Source organism: Pimephales promelas, chromosome 9 (genome assembly GCF_988280905.1).
Source record: "Pimephales promelas chromosome 9, fPimPro1.hap1.1, whole genome shotgun sequence".
NCBI lineage: Eukaryota > Metazoa > Chordata > Actinopteri > Cypriniformes > Leuciscidae > Pimephales > Pimephales promelas.
The window spans coordinates 3,879,166-3,900,435 of record NC_142777.1 but is presented as its reverse complement, the minus strand read 5'-3'; the positions used below and the strand labels follow the sequence as shown (position 1 = coordinate 3,900,435).

Here is a 21,270-nt window from a genome sequence, read left to right as displayed (position 1 = left end):
GCGTGGCTTGATAGCTACACAATGATCCTGAGAGACTGATTGGTCGTATGAGTAAAATGAGCCCGCCCCTTTGTCTCTATGACACTGTGATCCAGAGCTATGTTCAATATAAAACCCTAATGCAATGTGTAGGACGGCCCATTTCATGTAAGTCAATGGGGCAATTTTGGGCCGCTCCTGCCCCCCAGGGGTGCAACTATTCCCCCACTGTGAGGTATTTTCTTACAGAGCCTGTCAGCCTCTTCAAATGTGGTATATTACAAGTTTCTGAGGAATCAGCAATATTTAGTATTGCACGAGGCCTGCGGCCTCGTGCCTATGGCCTACGGTTGCTAGGGTGCTGTAACTGGTTGCTAAGGTGTGAATTTAGAGTTTGAGTTTAGAGTTTATAAGTTTAAATGAGTAAGTGTCCAGTTTATTAATTCATGAGTTTAATAGTTTTATGAGAGTTTATAAGAGTATGAGTTTATGAATTTAGAGTTTATGAGTTTAGAGTTTATAAGATTAAATGAGTCTTAGAGAGTTCAAGTTTAGAGTTTATTAATTTAGTTTGAGTTTAAGAGTTTAAGATTAGATAGATAAGTGTCATAGATAGATGAGTTCATTAGTTTGAATGAGTTTCAATGGCTCATATAGTATATAGAATGGCAGTTTGATTGAGTCTGGGGCTTCAAGGTATTTAGATTTGAATTTTTGACAGTTGGGCAGTTTGAATTTCTCAATGGGAGTCAATGGGAGTTTTTTCCGACTTTGATCGTCATTTTTAGGAGAACCGTAAGTCCGATCAGTTAGAAAAGATATAGCACACCGAGTCAGAACAGTTTGAGTGTCCGTGCCGAGTTTGGAGTATGTGGAGTTAAAGCTCTAGGAGGAGATAGAGTTGCAAATTTTTGAGTAAGAAGAATAATAATAACTAGAATGTACATTTCCAGAGGAAAATGTGAAGTGGTGCTTGCAGTGGCAAAACTCACCACCCGGTTGCTAGGGTGTTATGGCTGGTTGCTATGGTGTTCTGGGTGGTTGCTAGGCGGTTGTTAGGGTATTCTGGGTGGTTGCTAGGGTGTTGCTAGGTGGTTGCTAGTGTGTTCTGGGTGGTTGCTAGGGTGTTGCTAGGCATTTGCTAGGGTGTTCTGAGTGGTTGCTAGGGTGTTGCTAGGTGGTTGCTAGGGTATTCTGGGTGGTTGCTAGGGTGTTGTTGGTGGTTGCTAGGGTGTTCTGGGTGGTTGCTATGGTGTTGTAAGGCGGTTGCTAGGGTATTCTGGGTGGTTGCTAGGGTGTTGCTAGCGTGTTCTGGGTGGTTGCTAGGTTGTTGCTAGGAGGTTGCTAGGATGTTCTGGTATAGGTGGTTGGTAGTTGTCACAGATGGTTACTATGAAGTTTGTAGCATTTTCTTGGCATGATTTAGCACTTAGCTAATCAATATTAGCATGTAGCTATTCTCTGCTAGCATGTGTAGCATGTAGCAAGTCATGTTTGCTAGCATGAGTAAAAAGAGCCAACCAGCATCTCTATACAATGTTTTGATGCAGAGATATAGGTCTTACAAAATGGTTGCTAGGGTACTCTGTTTGGTTGCTAGGGAGTGGCTTGGCAGCTGCCAATCATGAAGCTCCAAAGTCAATGTGAATGTTTAAACCAACCCCCATCTCTATACGATGTTTTGAGGCAGAGATATAGGTCTTGCAAAACGGTTGCTAGGGTACTCTGTTTGGTTGCTAGGGAGTGGCTTGGCAGCTGCCAATCATGAAGCTCCAAAGTCAATGTGAATGTATAAACCAACCCCCATCTCTATACGATGTTTTGATGCAGAGATATAGGTCTTGCAAAATGGTTGCTGGGTACTCTGTTTGGTTGCTAGGGAGTGGCTTGGCAGCTGCCAATCATGAATCTCCAAAGGCTGCTTGTCAGTATGAATGATATAATACAACTCCCATGCCTCTATGACATTCAGAATGGAAGATATCCCTCTTTGGATTTTGGTTGCTAAGGTGCTCTACAATGGTTGCTAGGGCGTTGCCAGTAAGTGTTGAGGTGATTCAGGATTGGCTGTTTGCTGGCCCAAGTCAAACGAGCCCACCCTCATGTTTCTATGACACTTCTATCCGGAGATATCCCTTTGATCTCTTTTAATGGAAGTCTATGGGAGTTGTTGCTAAGGTGCTCTAAATGGTTGCTAGGGCGTGGCTTAATAGCTTCACAATGATCCTGAGAGACTGATTGGTCGTCTGAGTAAAATGAGCCCGTCCCCTTGTCTCTATGACACTGTGATCCAGAGCTATGTTCAATACAAAATCCCTATGCAATTTACCATAGTAGGAAAAACACTAAAAGTCTATGGGACTTTTTTACCCAATGATTTGCCCCTGGGGCGAACACCGTACCCCCGGTCGCTACGAAAAGTCACAGCACACCTCTCCTCAATAATCCGCAAAATTTGACGCCTCAATCAGGGGTCTGTGATGTCGGCGTGTATTTTTTAACAGATGATTACTATTTAGTCTCTAAAATGATTTTTATAGAGTTTTTATAGAGTTATTTAGTATGGCACGAGGCCTGCGGCCTCGTGCCTATTGCCCACGGTTGCTAGGGTGCTTTAACCGGTTGCTATGGTGTGGCTATTAAGATTTTAGGCCATTACTTACTGGCTGCTTGATAAATTAAATCCTCCTAGGGAGAGAGAGAGGTCTGCCCTACAGCAGGGCTGTCAGGCCCTTTTGTGTCTGTGAGAAAGTGACAGTTGGGATTTGAATTTTTGAAAATCCCCCAATGTTTAGTCAAAATCGCTGATACTTGGCCTCGAACAAACCTCCCTAGAGACAAAACTATAGGTTGTATCAGCGAAATGACCTGACCGTGAGCGAGACAAGGCCTTTGTGAACGCTGTGATGTATTTTTTGTGTGGATAGAGTTGAAAAAAGGGACCACTTTGGCAAGTTAAAAAACTGGTCTGTAATGCTCTGATTACTAAAGTTTGACCTGAATTTATAATTGCTGCCAATGGAGGAATGTCTGTCACTCCTGTCGTTTGGAAGGACACAGAGAAAAAACTATAAGTCCGAGGGATTTACTAAACACATGAGAGGAAGCACAACAAAAATACCTACGTTTTAAGTATAATTTCATGGCCAAAGAGTGAAGATTGTGGCCAGGCCAGCGATTTAAAAATTATTTTTTAGCATTAGTTTTCAAGCTGGCTCACTCTAGCTTATGACATCACGTGCTCTAGCTCTGAACAGTCGCTCTCATTCACTCCCATTATAATTTCAGAAACGGCTTGAAAAACATCATGAGACTAAAGTAGAGATTGTGAAAAAAGTATAATAGATATCAAAAAGTTGAATACAACTTTAATAGCTGACAAATTTTTCAACATTTTAAAGTTTTAATGGCTGAAATAGCTGTCAAAATAGGGATGTCAGGCCCCTTTTTGTGTCTGTGAGAAAGTGACAGTTGGGATTAGAATTTTTGAAAATTCCCCATAGGAAATGACTTGGGACATTTTTGGCCGCTTTTTCGTCCGCTGTGCGAACATCGTACACCCGATCTCTTAGAAAAGTCATAGCACACCATTCCCGAACAAGCCGCACGTTTTGACACCTCTTTCATGGGTCTGTGACAAAAACTGTGGGAGGAGTAGCGTGCCGAAATTTGTACGGAATAAGAAGAAGTAGAGGAAAAATAATAAGTATGGAGGATAACAATAGTGTTGCTTTGCAAGCACCACTAATAATAATAAGTTTAAATAGCATTTCAGTAAGTTGGCTTTCCCAAGCCAACTTAATAATAAGTTTAAATAGCATTTCAGTAAGTTGGCTTTCCCAAGCCAACTTAATAATAATAAGTTTAAATAGGATTTCAGTAAGTTGGCTTTCTCAAGCCAACTTAATAAGTTTAAATAGGATTTCAGTAAGTTGGCTTTCTCAAGCCAACTTAATAACTGAAATAACTTTGTGGGGTGCACATACTTCTCAGCTGGTGTTAGTTAGTTTGTTTCGTCTATATGATTACTTATGCTTACAGTTTATCACATTATTCATACCATAACACCAAGTAAGTGTGTTAAGGTTATAGTATCATATTATCTTAAAAGAGATTGAAATTGTCTGTTAATTTAGTTAACGTAATTTCATTTGAAAATGGACATTTAATAATATCAGGCAGCTTGACTTACTAGCATTAATAGCATTTAAGCTGCATTGACGCACCACACGCGACTTTGTCGCCAGTGGCTGCGCTGGAGGGCGTTCCCACTACTGGTTGCTTAGTAATGTTTGTGAGTGACATTCACGGATGTTACTCTATGTTAGACAACAAATACGTTTTATTGCCGCTACAAACAAATATTTTGGAAGGAAAAATCTAAATATAAATGGAATCATTACATAAAATGCATAATATTAAAGATGAATGAGAAACAGCGAGTGCTCTTTGCCATATTTAACTGCAGCAAATGGGAAAATACCGGTCTATCTTGGTTCCCAAAACCATTCAGTCAGTATGTTGAACACCACTGTATGTATAGGACAGTTTCTGACTGCTAAAATGAGCTTCTTGTTAAACTTGCCTCACTCAGACTCAGCACTGAAGAGTGACGCGTGTCCAGTGCTCCACTGACTTCACTCCTATTTGGTTGTCACTCGGGAAAATCGCTCTTCATTTGCATAAAGTAAAAAAATGCTCAACTTCATCCAGCCGCCAACGGTCGTGACCGCGCGTGTCGCCGGAAGTTGCCCGCTTACCATTGAAAATGAATGGTATCGTGTCACTTGGTCATGTATAGTGTGAACGCCAGTGGTGGAATGTAACGAAGATACTTTGTTACTTTACTTAAGTACATTTTTCACGTATCTTCACTTTACTTAAGTAGAATAAATAGTGCATACTTTTTACTTTTACTTCGTTACATTTTGCAGCAATTATTCTACTTTCTACTCCACTACATTTCTACAACTTCTGTTACTTTTTCATTACATTTTCTGATCGTCTGACGTAATCTGACCGTCCGTTCGTTGCACGTTTGTCTCACCAGTGACGTTTGGTTGCCATAGATATATCAACCCGGTCACACTAAATGCGTCTCGCACGCAGTGTGTTTATCGTGCAATTTATACGCGAAAATTTGTTTTTATGTGCATAGGAAACACACCGTGTGTAATATACGTTTGGTTAGGATTATGGCAAGCCAAGAGGTTCAGAATTACACCATAAATGAATCGCGTTTACTGCCAAACATAGTTATTAACATATAGTAAGGATTTAGCATGATGTGCAGGGCCGGCGCTCCGCACACGCACATCACGCACTGCGCGTAGGGCACCAAGTGCTTGGGGGGGCACCAAAAAATCTGGGTCGTGAAAAATCATCACAATAGGCTACTAGTATAAATAACAAATAAAATATGTCTAAAGCATGTTAATATACAAAAGCAATACAAAAGTAATATGCCTAGGCTAGACCAAATTGGAGAAAAAGGTGAATCTCCTGTGCCAGTCTCCCTCTGGTGCCCCCCCTTCCCCACCTTGCAGTGGTCTGTTCCTCAATCAGTGTCAAATTTGGCAGACACCTGATCGACATCAGACATGGCCTCGAAAAGGCACCAAGAGTCGGGGGGAAAAGGGGAAAAGAAGAGACAGCGGGATAATACTCGCTTGCAGTTAAGACAATGTTTTAAATAAAAGTGTTAGTTTTGTAGGCGCCCTTGCTTCGTGTATGCATGTCCAGGGGGGCGTCGCTAGTAGTTGTGCAAATGATCCAGGGCTTTGCTCAGCATGTAGAATCTTTTATTTTAACGGGGGTCCGGGGGAATTTTTCAACTTGGGCTGTTTAAGATGCAGTTAGTTTGTTTGAGAAGAAAAGGAAGACCGCTTAGATACGTTTTTTCGTTGTTGTTGTTCTATGCGGATAATGCGGTCAAAGGCCCAAGGGCGACATCTGTTGGTGAAACTGCAATTAGAATTATTATTAGATTAGATTATTAGGGCTGGGAAAAGCTTAATCACACCCAAAATAAAAGTTTCTACATGATCTGTGAGTGTACTGTGTATAATTATTTTGTAATATACACACATATGCACATATATATTTAAGAAATATTTGCATGTATATACTGTATATATTTATAGATAATTTATATTATATATAAATTAAAATATTTTATATATAAATAACAAATATTTCTTAAATACATACATGCAAATGTGCATTTATATATATATATATATATATATATATATATATATATATACAAAATAAGTATACACAGTACACACACATAGGCCTATATCATTAATGTAGACACAAACATTTATTTTGGATGCGATTAATCACGATTAATCTTTTCCCAGCCCTACAAATTATGTACAGAATTATTATATTGTGCCTCATCAGACCTCTTTTAAAGGTAGAATAGAATTTTGAGTTTTAAATGTTCCAGTGACACATAGGCCTATATTATATAAAAGACTAATGTGTGCAATATTTTTGTATGATGGTTAATGATTCAGTAGAATCCATGAATATTTTGTCTTGTATTTCTGAATGCAGGGTCAATGCTAAAATACATGGGTATGGGTGGTTGGGGGGTGGGGTGGGGGGTATGGGGGCACCACCAAGCATTTGTGCTTAGGGCACCCAAATGGCTAGTGCCGGCCCTGATGATGTGCAGCTATTGCCTAATTGCAAGCTTGTTTCAGAAATGGTGACAATTTTTTTCCATCATTATTGAACATCATTATAGGAGTTTTAGGTGGAACGGGTTAGAATTAAATGTTTTATTTAATCATTAGAAAAAAATAGACATTAAGAGAATAAATTGTTATGCAAGTACTTTTACTTTTAATACTTAAAGTACATTTAAAATCAGGTACTTTTTACATTGTGTTACTTCTACTTTTACTAAAGTAAATATTTATCTGGTTATTTGTACTTTTACTTAAGTACTGAGATTCAGTACTTCCTCCACCACTGGTGAACGCAGCTTTATGAGTCTTCCCCTACCATCCTAAGAAAAAAATATCGCTCCCCAGATGTGGATCTACATTTTGCTTCGTTTCGCTCTGACATTTAACGGCGTAGACATACACGCATACACGCGGATTTTTTTTTTTTGTGATGGTTGTTAAAGGAGTAGTTCACTTTTGAAAAAACTGATTTTGCTGATAATTTACTCACGCCCATGTCATCCAAGATGTCCATGTCTTTCTTTCTTCACTCGAAACGAAATTGATCTTTTTGATGAAATCGTTCCAGCATTTTTCTCCATATAATGCACTTCAGTGGGAACCAAACGGTTCAAGGTCCAAAAGTCACTTTCAGCAAAACGAACGAAACTTTTTCCGAGTCATTTGGTTCATTCAACGAACGAAATGAACGAATTGGCTCGAAAAAAGATTCGTTCGTTTTGATGAACGAGTTCGAACAGGAGAGTTACAAACGTGCGTCACAGAACGGAGCAAGGCAAGCATTTGTGCTTATAAAACTTTAACTTTGTCATTTTTATTTTTTAAACGAGCGATCATTTTGCTTGATAAGACCCTTATTCATTGTCTGGAATCGTTTAAAGCCCTTTGAACAGTTTGCAATTTGAAACTGTCTTTTGGACCGTGAACCGTTTGGTTCCCATTAAAGTCCATTATATGGAGAAAAATGCTGGAATGTTTTCATCAAAAAACCTTCATTTCTTTTCGACTGAAGAAAGAAAGACATGGACATCTTGGGTGACATGGGGGTGAGTAAATTATCAGCAAAAGTTTTTTCAAAAGTAAACTACTCCTTTAATGTGTCCCTTGTTTGTCCCAAGCAGTTAAGCTGAGCAACGTTGTTCACCGTTGCTCTGAAATTGTTCAGAAACCCTTTCCAGCAGTTACTGTATGTTTTTTAAGATTAATCTTGTTATTATTTTAACAACATAATGAACATAGCAGATTTTGAAACATTTATGTAAACTTTTGACCACAATTTAGAGACTGAATAGAAAATGGTTAAAACTGTTGAGCTGTTTGCAGCTTTTAAAAACACTGTGAGATGACTAATAAAGATCAATTATGACTGCGTTTGAAGCCATTGCTGTGACTAGCACTGAACGCTTTTCCAGGAACTCATCAAGATCAAGGTAATATTTCCACATATTATTTAAATGATAAATTCACACTCTTACTTAGAATATGACCATGTAATAGCATATCACAGTTCATTTGTGATTAAGGAACAGAAGTGTTGTGTTTATTCACTCACCTGCTTGTATTTTGGGCTGTTTCAGGTTATTGAAGAGATGCTTTGTATTAATGCTCCATAACTTTGAAGAACGCGCATCTGAAGTGTTGAAACATCCTTCCTCCGCTAAGTCCCGAAGCGTCTTCCTCGTGGTCTGCCTCATGGATCTGCTGCGTTTGTTCCAGAGAAATCTGAAGTGAAGGGCTGTGTTGTGATTGAGATGAGGCTGAGAGGGCAGTTGAGTGTCTGGAGGCAGGGAGGGGGACGTGGGACACATTACCATACAGCTCTCCAGACATCACACACCTCTCCACCGCCTCCTCACAGCGGAGCAACATCAATCTCAATGTCCTTTTCTCCGTCCTGTGTTTCTCTAAGCTCTGATCTGTTTGTATGTCCAGCGCAGTTGTGAGATTCAAAGGTGGTCCTGTGGTTTTGTGAGAGCAGAGAGGCTTATTGTTATTCCAGCAGATGCTTGTGCGTTTGAAGTGCACTGATTGCAGCGTTGTGTTTTTGATGCTCAGCCTTTGCTCTGGCGATCACTTGAATACACACACAAGCACTGGATTTCTCAATGGTTTTAACGCTGCTGTCTGATTGATCCTCTACACTAGAGAAATGATGACAGAAATATATAGACTCAAATACTTTGTCCGTACACATACAGTTGTGGTTAGAATTAATGGCACCCCTGATAAATATGATCAACAATGGGTGTAAAAAATAAATCTGCATTGTTTATCCTTTTGATCTTTCATTAAAAAGTAAATGAATTGAAAGTGCGGGGGAAATCACATTATGAAATAGCATGAATGTTTTTCTCCAAAACACGTTGACCACAATTTTATGAGTAAAATATCTCTAAAGTATATGCCCAATACCATTAATACCTTTGGTTTAACCTTTTTTTTTTTTTTTTTTTTTTTTAGCACACCAGGGTGAGTAGGAACATGAAATTGTCCAGCTATGACTTCTTGATTCACTGGAGTATAAATATGAGGAAACACAAAGGCCAAATTCCCTTAATCATCAACACAACGAGTTAAACCAATAATTATAGTTTAGATGTGCAGCAAAAGATTGTTGAGCTTCACAAAATAGAAAGTGACTGTAAGAAAATAGCATTGAAAATCTCCATTTTGACCATCAGGGCGATAATTAAGAAGTTAGGGATTCAGGACATGTATCTATTGTATATTTATTAAAGGGATAGTTCACTTTTTAGGTCAAACCATTCTTGTCTGTCAGTCATATAATGGAGGTCTATGGTCACCACCTCAAAGAGCATGCACAGAGAAGTCCAAATTAAACATGATTTAATGACTCGTAGATGCAAGTACACATTGATGGCCTAAGACACGAAACGAGCGGTTTGTGTGAGAAAACGAACAGTATTTATATCGTTTTTACCTCGTGTAACCACAGCCACGTCCAAGTGATCTGAGAGCGCGGGCGCTTCGGTCTGATCGAAATCTAATACCTTCTGATTATGTAATAGTTAATCAATAGTTTTTAATCAACAGGAAAACAATAGTTAATCAATTTAATAATCAATTAAAATGCCTTGTTATTTTATTTATTATAGCCTATACCTCACCTATAAATCCTCTTTCTGTAGGCTGTGGTTACGGCTCTTCTCATTCAGCACTGCGGTGAAAATATAATTTCCAGTTTCTAATTTGGCCTCAGAAAACCAGTAAAATCTCAATTATTTTCCATATTAATTTGTGAATATTTTAATTTTTTTAATAAAGGGGCAAAAAGTCAAACAAATATCTGAAAATTCGTCGAAATATATATATTTCTATATATTCTATATATATATATATATATATATATATATGTGTGTATTTTTGTTTTTGCGCAGCATTTGGTGTACAGGTCAAACTAAAATGTTGGTGTTCAACTTTGCGTTTTAAAAACACAACAAACGTTCATTTTTCGTTTTGCAGTTACGGGTTAAATAAGGGAAAACTAATGCAAGAACACTGACCGTTTGGACATAATACGAGACAGAGTTCTTTATTCAATTCATAAAACAAACAATAATTACAGGAATACCCTAAACCTCAAAGAAATTCCACAATCAAGACCTCAAAGCAGAAATACTGTAAGGGAGAAACACCCAGGAACTCCGTGTCTTTCCCTGACATTAATGCTTGGATAACACACCATGTAGCTCCTCCAGTGACAGACATGAGGCAAGAGGTCTTGTTTAGAATACAGGGCTTTAATGCTGGTCAACCCGTGAGAACTGGTTGAAGATGAAGAAAGAAAATGTAAATAAACCAAAAAATAATGCTATGCATGTCTCACAAATATTGTGTCATAATCAAGGCCATATACAGCTAACGTTAGACACCTTATATGTTATAACGTTACATCACAAAAATACACATGAAAACATGTAAACACAAACACCATCACAGCAAAATGAACGGTCAACAAACCTCATTGCTGCTTATCACATGGAGGTGCTAAAACATTCTTTCAGATCTTCTGTATCTTCTTTCTGCCTATTTTCTTGTAAACTTATGCACTTAAACACGATAACAGCGGATACATCAGTCTCTTTCGCGGTAATGTTTTCTCAGTGCGTCGCTCAAAAGCGCCCGGCCGGAAACCTCCGGGCGGAACCAATAATTAGTTAATAGATAGTAAATAAATAAATAGTAAAAGTGCTAATACAGAAATAAATTGGCGACAGAGGCAGTTACACACCACGTCTCCTTCCATTAATAATAATAATGTCTAGTGCGGTGGCTGTGATATAGCTTACCCATGTCCTTGGCCATGATTTTTGGAATGACTTATCGCAAGAGGAAAAAAGACGTTTTAGTCGCATAACATCGGTAACAATGGAAACGCCGTCATTTCACAATAGTTTTTTTTATCAACATTTAGAAAATATTGCAAAAGTTTTGCTTAATTCTGTAATGGAAAGACACCTACAGATACCAACCCTGAAGTCCCCATGCTTCTGGTCATGGAGGCCATCTCTGAACCCTTTGTGCCCCCCGTTAGCTTCATTATGGCCACAAATGGACTCTCTGTGCCCCTATCAGGCCCACTAAAGCCATCCCTGAACTCTCTTTCATCCCAGCCAACCTACTGTATGTGGGTTATTTTAGGGCTAAATGGGTACCAAGTGGGCATTGGCCCAAAATGGCCTATTTGGGTCAACCATGTTGTTCTCACATGGGCAAACCCATGTGGGCTCCCTATGTGGGTAAAAGTTGGGTGATTAATGGAAAATAAGTGTATGGGCTCAAAATGGGCAACACAAATGGGGTCTAGTTGGGTTTAATGAATAGGTTTGATATGGGCAAACACAATCAGCCCCATATAGGCAAACTACATGGTTCCTAGGTAGTGCACAATCAGTATATGGTTTCAGAATGGGTGAACACCTTGCCTACCTTGTTCAATCATGTAGTTAACACTTGGGTTAACCCATTATTGGGAAAAGTTGTATGGGCTCAAAAAGGGCAACCAGCTCCACCTCCACCTCTTCACAGGCCTGATCCTAACCTCATTCTTGACATCCCTCCACTTTACACTTTTCACACTATATGTACATCTTGGAGCTAGAATATTAGTATAGTCATTCCCAGACCTAACAGTCCTCTATCCCCTTCAGAACCCATTGTCCATTGGGATGGACATCACATGGTTATTTGTTTAAACCAATCCAATTTATTTTATATGCGTCATTTAGAGAGAACGCGAGAGTAAAGAGGTTTGTGTTGTTAAGAAGCAATCCTCGTCATCATAATAGCATTATTATGAATCGGGAAAACAATTCACACTGATCAAATCAAAATGCCCCTTTACGTCAGGAGACTACGAAGGTAAAGTATGTTTTACAAAAGTAATAGTCTTAACTTTTGTCCGTCCTTTCAAGTAATGAGTAACTTAGCAATACAATGCAACATTTGGGTTCTGGAAGTAAATAAACTTTACAGATCTACGGTGAGCTACTGCAGTATTTCAACTTAATTTTTAAAATAATCAGGTTTAACAGCAGAATTTGTGGTAAAAACTACATTCCCCATGATTTTGTACAGCAAATTCCACCAATCAGAGAGTTGCCGCAATCAAAACGCGCCAAAATAGAGATTTAGCTCCACCCACTCACATGAAGAACGAGTGACATAAATTTCGCTCTCATAATACTTAAATATTTGTACATAAAGTATGTGCATATTTTTCAATACATTTTAAATATATTGCTTAGTAACTTAGTTTATATAATCAACATTTTTAAGTGAGTAGTTTTATATCTCTCCATTTTTAACTCGATCCTGTTGTTCGCAATGCCTCATGGGATTGTAACACTTTCCATTAAGCCGTTAAACACACATCCTTGTATCTTTTAAATACTTTCGTGTTTCAAATCAAAGATTGTAATGTTATGCTTCTCGCCGCTGTTTGGTTTTGTTCGTGGCCTGTAACGCTTTAAATAAGGAGGCTGTTGCATTCTATCGTGAAGAGTTTTAAAATGTTTAATTTGACATCATAACTTTACTATTTAACAGGCTGAATGTCAATCAAATAAAGCGATCTTCAATGTGACCGTGCTCACAAGCTTCACATCAACATGTAGAGCACGAAACACTGCTCATGGACAAAAGAAAAGGAATGAATACAGAAGAGTAATGCTATGCACAGTTGCATTTTCTGCTTTATTTTAATGATGTTTTTCAGTTACAGACATTTGGTGTCAGCTGCTTCGGTCCACAGATAACATGCTGCCGTATGACCAGACACTTCCAGTTTCATTCCCGGAAACAGTCCCTCGCCTTCCTCTGCGACAGCGTTCATTCGTCATCTTACAACGTACAGCATGGATCGGTTAATGCTTAAAGCTTTTAAAGACATTTTCTGAGGAGTGTATTGTTTGTTTTAAATAAAAAATATAGATAGATCATGCATAGTTCGTTCTGTTTGGATGTATCTTGAATGTAAAAAGCCATTTTGAGTATACATATACATAAGACAAGTAGTACACAACTATGGAATGCGTTAAAGTGTCTCACAGGAAAGTTGCTGGCAAATTCCGTAACGTGTGTAAAACATAAGGAAAATAAGCGGTCCAATTCAATGGTGCAAACACAATCATGCTCTGCATAGAGGCAATACTGCGTCTAGTAAGGCCAGTCGTGACTCTAAACGTCCAAAGCTGTCCAATTGAGACCTACAGCTAGCACTCGTACATTCTTCCTTTATCGCTTATGTAAATAGAGTATTGCAAAGCAGAGTCCGACATGGTTTAGATCCAACGCTTTAGTCATCTTCCGTTTCACTGACGATAAAATTTGGTATTAATTTGTCCCTTTCGCGGATGAAATCGTAATTGTTTTGGTCTAAAAAGAACTGACCCTCCCTTTCCATAAACCCATTTCAACTTTGTAGTCCTGCCAAACTTAAGCATGATTCTTTAACATCTGTTGCCATTTTTAGTGTGGTTGTAATAAATTTACTGAACCAGAAGCCTTTCAACCAGCAAAATGGCTTTTGGGTAGGACATCAGCGCTTGATTGTCCGCAGGGTCCCGCGTTACGCCCTCTTCATCCCTCGGCCCATTAGACACGCGAACACGGTCATGACCATCTTGGGTTTGACCTCCACTAGATCATCAGGCAGAGCGTAGACGCGAGCCCCGATCTTCCTGGCCATGGACACAGCAAACCTGCAAGAGACACACGCACACAGGACCTCAATATACATGACACACACCTAAAGACTTCTTCATGGGGGTGTCATTTATAATATCCCTGAATCATAGTTCCCACAAAACTCAAAACATTTGAATATCGTGCAAAAGTTCATTTATTTCAGTAATTTAACTTAAAATGTGAAACTAATATATTATACAGACTCATTCATGCAAAGTGAGATATTTCAAGGCTTTATTTGTTATCATTTTGATGATTATGGCTATGAAAAACTTTTCACAATATTCTAATTATTAGGGGTTTTCTTAAACTGTAAGCCATAACCATCCAAATTACAACAAAAAAAGGCTTGAAATATCTGACTTTGCATGTAATGAGTTCCTTTCAAGGACTTTCCAGGGTCAAATACGGTTAGGGGTCACACTCTGGTTATTGACCGAAGCCTTGAAATGTAGGCTTCTTTTTTTTCCAGGAAAACCAATGTATTATATTTTTGTTCAATAATATTATTTTAATTATATTATTCAGAATTTTGAAGGGATTTTGATACTATGCAATATTTATATATTATTTATTAGCCATTTTTTCCATTAGAACATTTTTTTTTTCTGAATAAATGCAATATTTCACATTAAAATAGAGTGGAGGCCTTTAAAATCCACTTTTTGAAGTGGGAAAAGTGCTATTGGAGGCATATTTTTTGGCATTTTTTGTAATGTCCTGTAATCAACTGTATAGATCCCTATATAAAGGCTAGGATGGCTTGAGGGGGGAGTAAATTATGGGCTTACTTTCATTTTAAAGTGAACTACTCCTTTAACGTAACGCGTAAATGCCCGTAACTAACGTAAATCAAGCAAGCTAGTGTGCATAGGACACGAAGTGTTGGCGAAATAACACAGCGGACTGGAGGGAATAATATGGAATTTTTTCCAGAAAACTTCTTGCAAAAAATAAATTCAAGCACTTTTCAAAGACTTGTAACTATTATGTTTGTTTTCAAAAAATTTCCAGGGCCTTGAATTTTTTTATTTTTTTTTAGATTCACTAACTTTCAAGGATTTCAAGGACTTGTGGGAACCCTGTAACACATTAGTTTCACCTTTTAAGTTGAATTACTGAAATAAATGAACTTTTGCACGATATTCTAATTTTTCGAGCTTAACCTGTATATACTTTTCTTCATACATTTACACCAGTATTCGAGTAACTTTTCATATATTAATCGCTTTTTTATTGCCAATGTGTGAACAGCTTGTAACTAAACTAATTTATAATTGTTAATTTTTTGTAATACATTCCCTGACTTCCTAGGTTCCGTTCAGAGACACCAACCCGATCTCACGGCAATTCGTACAAATTTTACGAATTTTTCGAAATTCGGAACAATTCGTACGACTTCACTCGTACGATTTTTGCTGAAACGTACATATTTTACAAGTTGCCCAATTCGTATAAATTCGTACGAATGACATACCCCTGACCCCGCCCCTAAACCTAGGGTTTAGACAAATCGTACGAATTGGTCGTGAGAAAGCGTTGAAACGAATGCTTATACACTGTTCAGGACAATGCTGAAAGAGCCATTCTGTACTGTTGTGTCAATGTGCCATGGAAAGAAAAGAGATTCATTCAAACTACAGCCTCACATAACCAGATCTATATAGTCTATAGTCTCAAATATACGTTATAATCAAACTATTACTTATTTGAATGCCCTCAGGTGAATCTCAGAGCTAAAGCAAACACATCCACATCTCTCCGATCAGATGCTTTCTGTCATTGTCGCTGTCATTTCTGTAGTGTTTATTTTGTTATTGAGAGGAAAGCACTCAGCACATATTTACATATCCTTCTAAACGTCGCTCTCTGCATCGTGGACGGTGTCGGGATGTTGTCAACAGTTTTACGCTGCAAAGGTATTTCGAACTTCTTTCGACTTGTAAGCAAAGAATGGAAAAAAAACCTTGAGTATATGGGGGTTTTAAATCACGTTCAGGCTCTCACATGAGTGTGAGAAATAAGTTCTGCTGCAGTTCACTTAACGGCCACCGGTGTCGATAATACCAAGGGTTTCTGAACTCTACATACTGCGCCTTTAATGTTTTTTTTATTTCTTATACTGGTTGAAACTCTCTTAAACATCTTAATAGTAATAAATGATGTAAATATATCTTGCGTGGAAGTCTGACGACCAAAAAATGTTTGCGTTAGGTCCGAGTGCAATGATAGGATGTCCTCCCTGCCTGTCAACATATGTATTTACAGCTCTTTCTGTAAAGCTATGCAGAGACGGACAGAAGTCAGTCACCGAGAGCCACCAACAAACAGCAGTCGCCTTTTACAGTTCCAGCTAAACCAAAACAATGAGCGTTCACATGTCTTGATTACAGTAACTACGAGATGGCAACATGTGACATTCGTACTTGGAGCTGTTCAGGTTCTTGGACTAATTAATCTGCAGTAGTCAGGTGGTTCTGGTTATTATTGTAATTTAATGTGCCTTGAATCATGGGATCTTATGCTTTCAAAACTAGCTTGCTAATGCTAGCCTCTCTGAAATTGCCTACACTACATTTAATGCCTGATGCACGTATCTAATGAACACCCTTTTGAAATCTTACTTTGCATTGTCCAGTTTGTCTTCATCGCTAAGACTTCCTCTCTTCACAAGGTCGTAGTTGACGCAGCCGGGCTGGATGGCATCAATCAGGTCCAAGACCGCCAGACTCGAGCTGATCTCTTTATCCTGTAGTTCAGAACACAACACTTACTTCTGATATTCAACACACACACATACGTGTGGGAACACGAATACTGGCTGCTACATGAAATATACAGTGTATATATGAAGAGTTCAGATGCAAAAGCCTCTAAATGCCATTTGAAATTTTCTTCTTTAATGATGATTTTTATCAAACTTGTATATTCAAGTTCAGTAATTTCACTTAAATAACAATAGGCAATTAATTAAATAACAGTAGGTAATTATCATTGCCATTTAAGTGAAATCACTGAACTTAAATATACAAGCTTGATAAAAATGATCATTCTAGAAGAAAATTTCAAACGGCACTTAGAGGCTTTTGTATCTGAACTCTTCATATATATATATATATATATATATATATATATATATATGTATATGTGTGTGTGTGTGTGTGTGTGTGTGTGTGTGTGTGTTAGTTGGATAAATGAAGGGTTTTGCACCTTGAAACTCATTATTTTGGTTGGTTTTCCCGCCTGCGACAAAGTCTTGTTAACCCAGTTGACGATGATTTCATCGTTGACCTTCTGCCCGTCGCCCAGGTTCTCCAGTACATTCAGAGTGTATCTGGAAGAGAACACCACAAACACTCATCAACATCACATTTCCTCCAGACTACTTAAAGGAGTAGTTCACTTTTCTAAAAACTTTTGCTGATGATTTACTCATCCCCATGTCATCCAAGATGTCCATGTCTTTCTTTCTTCAGTTGAAAAGAAATGAAGGTTTTTGATGAAAACATTCCAGGATTTTCTCCATATAATGGACTTCAATGGGAACCAAACGGTTCAAGGTTCAAATGAGAGTTTCAGTGCAAACTGTTCAAAGGGCTTTAAACGATTCCAGATGATGAATAAGGGTCTTATCAAGCGAAACGATCGCTCATAAAAAAAAATTAAGTTTTATAAGCTCAAATGCTCGCTTTGCTCTGTTCTGTGATGCGCATTCGTGACTCTCCTGTTCAAACTCATTCATCAAAATGAAAAAATCTTTTTTCCGAGTCATTTCGTTCATTTCCTTCGTTTTGAAATCAAAAAAGATTCAAAAAAAGATTTATTGAAAGAACCAAATGACTCGAAGAAAGATTCATTCATTTGGATGAACGAGTTTGAACAGAAGAGTCACAAACGCGCATCACAGAACAGAGCAAGGCGAGCATTTGAGCTTATAAAACTTAAACTTTGTTATTTATTTTTGAAATGAGCGATCGTTTCGCTTGATAAGACCCTTATTCATCGTCTGTTGTCGTTTAAAGCCCTTTGAAGCAGCACTGAAACTCTCATTTGGACCTTGAACCGTTTGGTTCCCATTGAAGTCCATTATATGGAGAAAAAACCTTAATTTCTTTTCGACTGAAGAAAGAAAGACATGGACATCTTGGTTGACATGGGGGTGAGTAAATCATCAGCAAAAGTTTTTTAAAAGAGAGCTACTCCTTTAAGCTTTATACACATATACATGCTCTAATAAGCAAATAAAATATAATAAATACAGTCTTTGTTCATAGACTTTTAGGTGTTTCTTGTAAAATTCATTTTTAAATATTAATGCTGGTGTCAAATCAAATATTAATTTAACAGTATTTGCCCAATAGATTTACAATAAGGTTAAATTTGTAAACATTAGTTAATGCATTAGGCATCAAGACCGTATTATAGTTAAAATAATTTTTCGCATTCATTGATCATTTTCAGTCTCATAAACTACTGATCAAACGTTTCTTTATTATATTTTTGAAAGAAGACTTCTGCTCACCAAGGCTACATTTATTTGGTCAAAAATACAGCAAACAGTAATATTGTGAAATATTATTACAGTTTAAATTAACTGTTTTCTATGTGAATATATATTAAAATGCAATTTATTCGTGTGATCAAAGCTGGATTTTCAGCATCATTACTCCAGTCTTCAGAGTCACATAATATTTCAGAAATGACTCTAATATGATGAATGTGTGCAAAAAAAAAAAACATTCATAATAAATATCAATGTTGAAAAAATAGACTTGAATGACTTGCTTGAATGACATCATTACATATGGATATCCACAATGCAGGATTTACTATACTGTACATGCTTTACTACAGTGAACTTTCTATTTGTTTAGCAATAACACTGTGAATGTATCTTTTTTTGCGTATAGGACACATCAGTCCACGTTTTACCTCCTCATGAGCTGCCAGACCAGGGCGAGAGTGAGAGTCGGGTTCCCATCATTCAAGTCCTGTCCCCCGATGCCCACCAGTGAGAAATTGGCTTTGGTCTTCCCCAGTTCCACGGCGTAGTTACAGTTCTCCAGCTAAACACACACACAGATGTAAAGACTGAAACAGCTCTTTATCCAATCAGAAACCTGTCCCTGATTGTGCAGGTTTGGATGGGCTGACTTCCTCAGAGGAAGAGGAATTAATACCTTCTTCATGTTGGCTCCTAGTTTGGGATATGGAGGCTTGTTGACTTTGCTGTTCCAGTCGACAGGAACCTTGATCTTCTCATAGAGTTGCAGGATGACCAGAGCGTCCTGAAGGTCACTGAGAAGGCATGAAAAGAAAGTGTAACATTATATAAACGATATAAATGAGACGTCGCTCATGTGATTGAGTTGATCACTAATATCATTTCACATTTGTCATTTACCCGTATAAGTGATTGACATGAGGGTTGACGCCCAGAGAATTCATCCAGTTTCTGAAAGTCCTCTCCTCTCTGGTCTCTCCTGCAGGAACCAATCAAAATCAGGAGTTAATCACTGCTCACAAACACAACAATTACAAACCACATTTTTAGTCCATTTCAGCAACACTATAACAAGATTATTCAACCACAATCCATTATATAACATTAGTTAATGTATAACGTTTATACAATTACAACTGCTTATTGTTAATTCATCTCAGCTCATGTCTGTTGGATATACAACATATACTACTTTTCAGAGGTTCAGAAAGTAAAAGTGCTCCTCAGTATTTTGTTCCAATCACATGGATCTGCTAATGTGATGTACAGTAATCATGGCTAAACATACGGCAGGACTTTTGCTTTCTGAACCCTGGCCTGCAACTTTTGATTTTAATAATGTATTAGTAAATGTTGAAATGAATTGAGATTCATAAATGCTTCATGCATGCATTTCAAGTTAATAATTGTGGTTAAATAATGTTAACATATTTAATCTTATTGTAAAGTGTTCCCAATATTTCTTGACGATCTTAAGTGTATGCATGAAGTTAATTATAAGCAAATACCACTAATAATCTGTTTATAAATTACCATACATTCAAATGATATGGACCACATTAGTTACGCTTGATGATTTTTGTAATCCTACGGCCCGGTTTCACAGACAAGGCTTAGATTAAGCCAGGATTTAGCCTTATTTCAAATCATTTATATGTCTTATGAATGTGCCTTATAAAAAATAAACTGGTGAGACGAAACAATGGAACAAATATATATATTAGGGGTGTAACGGTACATGTATTCGTATTGAACCGTTATGGTTCGAGGCTTCCGGTTCGGTACGCATACAAACCGAACAATTGCTTGGACCATTTTTCCTTTTTTCATTTTTCATTTGTCATGGAAACCAGGAGAAACATTGTGCCGTGAATGAACTAGTAATACTTTACATCCACAGACCAGCAACATTCACCATGGATTTAATATAGTAACACTAACTGGAACCAGTTTGGCTGGAATAGTGAAATGCTTTCAAGTACTTCACACATCTTTTTCCAGCACTTCAAAATTCAAATATTATATAAATAAATATATATTTAAAAGTTATTTTTAATGTGATGACCAAAACATTATTTGTTCATCCTTCAAAGATGAGCCCCATTTATAAACCTGAAAGTTTCAAGATCTAGGAAAACTCACACTTATTTAAAAATATATTTTCTTTAAACAAATAGGACATTTCTCTGGCATTTCTTTCTTTTTGCTGTATCGAAAACGTACCGAACCGTGACTTTAAAACCGAGGTACGTACCGAACCAAGATTTTTGTGTACCGTTACACCCCTAATAGATACATATTTGAAGATATGTCAGTGCAATTTGAGTTCAGTTAAAACAGCTCAAACATGCATTTTAGTCTGGGACTATATTAAAGGATTAGTTCACTTAAAAAAAAAAAAAAAAAAAAACTTTTGCTGATAATTTACTCACCCCCATGTTATTCAAGATGTCCATGTCTTTCTTTCTTCAGTCGAAAAGAAATGAAGGTTTTTGATGAAAACATTCCAGGATTTTTCTCCATATAATGGACTTCAATGGGGTCCAAACGGTTCAAGGTCCTATTGAGAGTTTCAGTGCAAACTGTTCAAAGGGCTTTAAACGATTCCAGACGATGAATAAGAGTCTTATAAAGCGAAACGATCGCTCATTTAAAAAATAAATAACAAAGTGTACGTTTTATAAGCTCAAATGGTCGCCTTGCTCTGTACTGTGATGCGCGTTCGTGGCTCTCCTGTTCGAACTCGTTCATCAAAATGAACTAATCTTTTTCAAATCATTTCATTCATTGAATAAACCAAATAACTTGAAAAAAGATTCGTAGAATGAACCAAATGACTCAAAAAAAGATTCGTAGAATGAACCTAATGAACTAGTT

General features: G+C 37.5%; 2 protein-coding genes across 4 annotated transcripts in view; both read right to left on the bottom strand.

Moving 5' to 3' along the window:
- Positions 1-8,787, bottom strand: part of cnga2a (cyclic nucleotide gated channel subunit alpha 2a) — a 39,995-nt gene extending 31,208 nt beyond the window's left edge. Inside the window, exon 1 of the mRNA XM_089134689.1 lies at positions 8,233-8,787. The gene's annotated coding sequence lies outside the window, so the exon portion shown is untranslated. The remainder of the gene's footprint in view (positions 1-8,232) is intronic.
- A 4,793-nt stretch (positions 8,788-13,580) lies between these two features.
- pls3 (plastin 3 (T isoform)) overlaps positions 13,581-21,270 on the bottom strand; it is a 41,303-nt gene continuing 33,613 nt past the window's right edge. For all 3 annotated transcript variants that reach the window (XM_039694188.2, XM_039694187.2, XM_039694189.2), the window contains exons 11-16: positions 19,294-19,372; positions 19,070-19,187; positions 18,822-18,955; positions 17,100-17,223; positions 16,514-16,638; positions 13,581-13,903 (exon numbers count right to left, since the gene is read on the bottom strand). In XM_039694188.2, the coding sequence (XP_039550122.2) occupies positions 13,771-13,903; positions 16,514-16,638; positions 17,100-17,223; positions 18,822-18,955; positions 19,070-19,187; positions 19,294-19,372 (713 nt within the window). In that variant the 3' untranslated portion in view covers positions 13,581-13,770. The remainder of the gene's footprint in view (positions 13,904-16,513; positions 16,639-17,099; positions 17,224-18,821; positions 18,956-19,069; positions 19,188-19,293; positions 19,373-21,270) is intronic.